General features: G+C 49.9%; 1 protein-coding gene across 1 annotated transcript in view; it reads right to left on the reverse strand.

Annotated features, from left to right (window-relative positions):
- The window catches only part of TUBAL3 (tubulin, alpha-like 3), a 7,025-nt gene extending 737 nt beyond the window's left edge, over positions 1 to 6,288 (reverse strand). The window contains exons 1-4 of the mRNA XM_010017867.1: positions 6,235 to 6,288; positions 3,049 to 3,292; positions 1,390 to 1,538; positions 3 to 665 (exon numbers count right to left, since the gene is read on the reverse strand). Coding sequence (XP_010016169.1) covers positions 3 to 665; positions 1,390 to 1,538; positions 3,049 to 3,292; positions 6,235 to 6,237 — 1,059 coding nt within the window. The 5' untranslated portion in view covers positions 6,238 to 6,288. The remainder of the gene's footprint in view (positions 1 to 2; positions 666 to 1,389; positions 1,539 to 3,048; positions 3,293 to 6,234) is intronic.
- Positions 6,289 to 6,919: the final 631 nt, after the last annotated feature.

Genomic DNA, 6,919 nt, shown 5'->3' on the forward strand with positions numbered 1-6,919 from the left:
CACGAGTCCACAAACTGGATGGAGCGGCGCGTTTTGATGGCCGCAATGGCCGCGTTGACGTCCTTGGGCACCACGTCGCCCCGGTACAGCAGGCAGCACGCCATGTACTTGCCCCGGCGCGGGTCACACTTCACCATCTGGTTGGAGAACTCAAAGCAAGCGTTGGTGATCTCTGGCACCGAGAGCTGCTCGTGGTAGGCTTTCTCTGCCGAGATGATGGGCGCATAGGTGGTGAGGGGGAAGTGTATCCGCGGGTAGGGCACCAGGTTGGTCTGGAACTCAATCAGGTCAACGTTGAGGGCACCATTAAACCTTAAGGAGGCGGTGACTGATGAGACAATCTGCCCAATGAGCCTGTTGAGGTTGGTGTAGGTGGGACGCTCGATGTCCAGGTTGCGGTTGCAGATGTTGTAGATGGCTTCATTGTCCACCATGAAGGAGCAGTCCGAGTGCTCCCGGGTGGTGTGAGTGGTGAGGATGGAGTTGTAGGGCTCCACCACTGCTGCGGAGACCTGCGGGGCTGGGTACACAGAGAACTCCAGCTTGGACTTCTTGCTGTACTCCACAGAGAGCCGCTCCATGAGGAGGGAGGTGAACCCAGAGCCTGTGCCTCCTCCAAAGCTGTGGAACACCAGGAACCCTTGGAGGCCACTGCACTGGTCAGCCTGCAGCAGAACAATGTGTAGTTACCTCTCTCAATTAAGGACTAGAATAACTATCCCAAATAATACAGCAATAGATCTGCTTAGATCACTTAGTGGCCAGTGTGCACCCTGTCCCTAGAGAGGATTCACTCAGTACATCACCCTGCTGAGCATCTGAAGTATACATGTGTTAATCAAGAGCAGCATTTCCATGGTGCTACCATAGGTAGCTCTGTCTGGTCAGATGGGAACTCTTGGCAAATTGCTCCCTTATCAGCTCAATGCAGAGCTCAGCACCTGAGAGGGGATTGAAGGGTCCTAGACCCTTAGGAGACATCTCGAACACATTTCACCAACAGACATTCAAGTATTCTACAATCCCACTTCACTCACATCAAATGTGGAGTTTGATCTTCCCAGCCTGGCTCCCAGTTATCCATTTAGAATGAATATCCCCATTGCACAACCAGGGTGTGTTTGCTCTGTGGGCAAAAGTCCTTCTCTTCTATCTCTTGGGTCTAGTGTTGTGTAACTTCATACACGTATGATATGCAATGACAGTTGCTTTTAGAGCAGGTTCAGATGGCCCCTTGCTTTACTGAGCACCAAAGCTAATTACAGCAACAGCCACTCTTGGAGCTCACATAAAGGGTTTTCTTCTTTGAAGACATTTACCCCAACCCCAAAGTGTAATTGTGTTGTCCATGGAGTGTTACTTTAATGAAAAGACTCTCTTTTCTCTTACCATCTTACGAATTCTGCTGAGGACTGTGTCTATAATCTCCTTGCCAATGGTGTAGTGGCCACGGGCATAGTTGTTGGCAGCATCTTCCTTGCCACTGATGAGCTGCTCCGGGTGGAAGAGCGCGTGGTAGGTCCCAGTCCTGATCTCATCTACACAAGAAGGAGCAGTCATGAAGAGCAGCACAACAGTTACAGGTTCTGTGACAGTAAATCACACAGCAAACCTACCAGGAACCCATGAGAGAAGGTGGTCATGGCATGGTTACTTCAGACTGGGAGTAATGGAAGGAGTAAGGATAATCCCAACCAAGGTCCTATTACACCTCCTCCATCTTCACCCAGCAGCTACCTTGGGAGCCTAATGTAATTTAGTTTAAAGATTTAGGACACTGCCTGCATTCCCAACATTACTGTGGGATTACAGTTACCACATCAAAAGGTTTGGGTTGGAAAGGACCTTAAGATCATCTACTTCCAACCCTCCTGCTTTTCTGCTTGTTGCAAAGCATCTGGGGGGTTGGGCTGGAAGCACCACCTCCATCCTCTGCTCTACGTTGTACTGAAGAAGAAACAGAGTGCCTCCAGAGTTAACATCTCAGCTAGATGCATCTGACCCAGCTTTGGGCACCCTATGAAGACAGGCGTTAGGAGCAGTTTCTCTAGGTTCCATGCAGTCAATGCGGTTGGAGGCACCTCCAGGGGATATTTAAACTAACTCGGTCTTAATATTGGACACTTTTCATATTCTACTGGCTCACTAAGTTCTCAGTGCCTTAATAAGGTGCCTAAAAATGAAGTGGAACCAAACCAAAAGTCTGCATTCCTTTTGTTAGATGAAATAATGAGTCACACGTCCCAGATGTAAGATAGGAGCAAACACTCAGGAGAAACCTTGAGGGCAGAAGCAGGTAGATGGATGCAGGTGGTTGGGAATCATTTCCACCAGTTCCTTGAGCAAAAGGGGATTTGGTTTCTGGGAAGGTGCTTTAAATCAAAATGCCAGAACTGAATGAAACACCCAAAGATCGCTAAAGGGGCTGGAAAGAGAAGCAGAAAGTTTGCAGTAGCAAGACACCCAGCTTCCACAGAGCCGTGATCACCCTTTCTTCACCCAAAGGGTGCTCAGGCTGCCCAGGGCAGTGCTGGAGTCACCGTCCCTGCAAGTGTTCACAGCCCATGTAGCCGAGGCCTTAGTGCCAGGGGTTAGTGGTGGCCTTGGCAGGGCTGGGAATGGTTGGGCTGGATGAGCTTAAAGGTCTTCTCCAACCCAGCTGATTCTATGAAATGTGTTGCACCCATCTGCCCAAAAATGCTTCACAGGTAGCATTAGAACCAGATGTGCCACATGTGCTGGTGTAACTCAGTCTAGAGCCACTGAGGCTGACAAACCCATGGTGCTTTACACCTCTGAAGATCCTGCTCAAGACAGCACAGCTCTTAAAAGGAGGGACCAACTAAAGGCAAGTCAGTGTAGGAAGAGCAATAGGTTTGTCACTCCCATGTCCATTTAGAAACAAACTCTATCTCCTGATGGCTGGAGACATTTTACTAGAGCAGAGGAATGGGAGCTGCTGGGTGACAGGAGCAGCGCAAACCCCAAGTAAGAAGGGTCAGGAGTCACAGTTAAAGACACCACGACAACCAGTTGCCCCACTCTTACCTATCACGGTGGGCTCCAAGTCTATGAACACTGCCCGGGGCACGTGCTTCCCAGACGCTGTCTCACAGAAGAAGGTCTCGAAAGACGAATCCACTTGTTCAGACTTTGGTTCCACAGGTTTCACCTGCTTGGGGCCAGGAATGGTCCCATCCGCCTGGATCCCATGCTCAAGGCAGTACAGCTCCCAGCAGGCATTGCCCATCTGCACGCCAGCCTGCCCGATGTGGATGGAAATGCATTCCCTCTGGAATGGGAAACAGAGTTAAGGTGGTTTTCAGACATCCTGTGACTTAGCACTAACCCCTGTGGTTCTATGTTGGAGATGATGAGGGAAGCAGGCGGCTTCCTCCCACCGCTGGGAGTTGGAGCAAGGATCAAGCCATGGTCTGCAGGGCAGCTGGATCTGCACACACAGCATCCCTAGGAAGGGCTCTTCCAGCCCAGAGGGGGAGGGAGGAAGGAAGGAGGTGATGGGCTTCCCACTGAGGCAGGAAGCAGCTGAGCAGTGCTGGCTCCTCGCTCAGTGCTCCACTGCCATGGAGCAGAGCAGCCACCAGTTCCCCAGGTCCCAGAGCAATGGGACATCAGAGACAACAGCTCCAGGCTCCTCCATCCAACAAAACAACCTATGAACTAAGCAGGGAGAAGCCAAGCTTGGGAATTCCCCAGCCAAGCTGGGAGTCACAGCAGGAAACAAGCAGTTGCCCAGGGCCAGAGCAAGGGCAGGATGAGAGCCAGGGAAAGGCTCCGAGTCCTCACTTAACCAGGTCACCCTCCAGGAGCCTCTAACTCACTCCAGGGCAGTACTGAAGGTTCTGGCGTCTCCTGGAGACTCTCTGATGGTTGTGTGCTCCCTGGGTAATTGGCATCTCTGCTGTTTCCACCACCCCGACATCAAAGCAGTGCTGCAGCAATGACAGAGGCTCCCATCCCAAGCAGAGAATCCCAATTACTGCCATGCCTGGCATGGGGCAGTGCTGCTTCCCAAGGGATCACCAAGAAAGGGAGCTGGTGATTCCACCTGTGGATGGCAAGTCCCACTATTTGCAGCTTTGATGGGCAGCTTGGTTCAGGTCTCACCTCATTTCCTATCACCACCCTGTTCTACCCAGAGCTGGAGGTCTCCACAGATAAGCCCTGTTCCAAGTAGCCCACGTTGGGTAGGGCATAGCAAATGCCACTGACAACCCACTTATCTCAGGGCTGAGAGGACACGGTGTGTGCACAGCCCCACACGTAACTATCCTGCCAGAAGGACTCTGCCCCTTGAATGTCTCCAAGTAATGCTAGACAGCCCTGGGCACCAACCACTTGTGGCAGCAGCCATCAGAAGAAGGGTGCAGCACAACAGGGAAGAGACCTTTCAGCAGGGCCTGTTGCAATAGGATGAGGGGTGATGGTTTTAAACTAAAAGAGGGAGATTCAGGCTGGACAGGGGAGGAAATTCTTTACACTGAGGGAGGTAAAACACTGGCACAGAGTGGTGGTGGATGCACCATCCCTGGGGAAATTCAAGGCCAGGCTGGATGTGGGTCTGGGCAACCTGGTCTAGTTGAAGATGTCCCTGCTCATTGCAGGGGGTTGGACTGGATGAGCTTTGAAGGTCCCTTCCATCCAAGTTACTCTATGAACTTCTCTCCACTTAAGAGTCCAAGCATGGATATGCCAAGACATTTCTTAGCCCTCGATGGCCACTGCACACCCTGATCATCCACCATAAAGCCAAACACCAACTGCCGGTACCACAGAGAGACACCAACCCCCTTTACCCACATCTTAATCCCAGTGTGAGCCCGGACCACCCGTCCTGCTGGGCGTGGAGGCTGTGTTTAAGTCCTCCCTCTCCCAGTTGATATTTGCACTATGTGGGAAATGCTGGCTGCCATTTGCCCATCCCTCGCAGTAAGATGGTTGCAATAGCTCCTTGCCACAGCTTGCAAGGGTCAGTGCTGTGGGTGCTTCTCCAGCACGGGCTGGGACAGCTGCTCCACTCACTATCCTCTCCCAGCTCCATAGTCCCAGCACCTGCTTCCAGGGAGCACTGGAATTTTCAGCCCAGAGCACAGGAATGGGAACAAAAGGAGAGGAAAGCCAAGAAGGAAAAGAGGGGGCTGCTGGAAGGAAGAAAGAGCAGCTTTTCCTGCAGGTTTCTCCCCACCCTGCCACCCCCTTGATATGCCAGAAGGATTTCTTTTGAGATCTCAGTTCTCCAACATTTACATCAGGACAAACTGCATTTTACAGGCTCTGGCTATAGGCAGCCTATTGTTGTCCAGCTGATTTTCCCATTGGGAATACCATGTAAATGTTTAACTGTTTTCTAGCCAAGGCAGATAAAAGAAGAAGTTCAAACGCTGGCTTGCTGGGAAGTACTTTGAAGTTTTCCTCCATTTACAACATGCAAAGGGACTCCAACAGATTTTCCAACAAGTTACTCTTTGCATTCACAATAAGGTGTAAGTTATGTTGTTCTTTACAACAAGTTTCAGCTGAACCAGCCAGAACTGCTCAGAGTTGAAGGGTTTTTAGTAACCACATTAATCCACCTCCGTTTCACTGCTGCAAACTCTTTAGACCCAAGATTCAACTAAAAACCTGGAAGGAGAAAGGGGCTTTATTAGTTTAACATCTAATCCCAAGGGTTTGTAGCAGACAAAGGCAACATGGCAGCTCACTCCTAAGGAAGGAAAAAACCTAAAGGTCTGTGTAAGTTGCACCAGTTCCCTGTGGCAAAGCAAAAGCTGAAGTGTTAAACTTTGGGAAACCAGGAAACAAAGGCCAGCAATGTCAGAACTTAAACCCCAGTTTACCACATAGTTGTGTGTTAAGATACACTGGTTCCCCCCCGCAAGAGTAAACCCCAACTTGCATTAAAGAGCCAGAAACTTCCCAACTTTCCAGCCCCCACCTCAGGACCTGCAAACTCCGAGTGGAAAAGCAGCGAGAGACCATTTAAATAGTTCTTCTCCAAGCATATCCCTCACTTTTCCCTTATAAGGAGCAAACGTTGACTCAACAACCCATCAGGTAACCAGCAATTCAACAAAGCTGTTTGGAATTAACATTCCCAAGCTAAAGGAAAAGGGGAAAAGGAAAAGAAAAGCAAACTGTTTAACTCAGCACGTTGGAAAACACACAGTCTCTATGTTAAGTTTAGACCAAGACAAACACAAGACATGCTCTTACCATGATGAGACTGGAGGCTCACTAAGATCTAAGTCAAACAGCTGCTGCCCTGCCTCTCCCTGCAACTTTATAGCCCAGGAAGGCTGGACTCCACCTGAATAGAAAGCAGCTTTCTGCTAACTTAAAGGAGCAGAGCTCCTTTTCCTTTGCATCCCGGGAAATAAACAAGGGATAAAAGGATCTCTTAGGGTCCAGCTGGTGGGATTGCTGTGATGAAACACACTTGGTTAGGGTGCAGTGTGAGCTTATTTCTTCTTTTCCAAAGAGCCTCAAATGGGGGGAAGAGGGGAAAAAAGTGGTGGTGGAGAAATAGATGCCAAATCTGGGGGTTGGCTAAAAAGAAGGAAACTCTGTGGAAGTTTGTGTCCCCCCAGTATGGTTTTGATCCAGCAGAAACAATCTTCCCCTGATCATTATTGCACTGATGCGCTCTCTAGACAAAATAGACAAAATAGTTTGTCTATTTTTAGGTACAAACCTGCAATTTTTGGGCTTTGTTCCATACGCTCAGTGACCTTCATGGGAATCTGCTACTTGTGCATCTCTGGGATGTTCAGGTGTAGGGTCAGACCCTCATTTGCCCTTTTTGCTGGTCATTACAGGGCCCCTGCCAAAAGCTGACATAAGGATTCTGAGACAGTTTTGGCTCCATCCTGCAAATCACAGAGTCCCAGCCCGGTTTGTG

This window comes from Nestor notabilis, unplaced genomic scaffold, assembly GCF_000696875.1.
Source record: "Nestor notabilis isolate BGI_N333 unplaced genomic scaffold, ASM69687v1 scaffold12177, whole genome shotgun sequence".
In the NCBI taxonomy this organism is placed as follows: Eukaryota; Metazoa; Chordata; class Aves; order Psittaciformes; family Psittacidae; genus Nestor; species Nestor notabilis.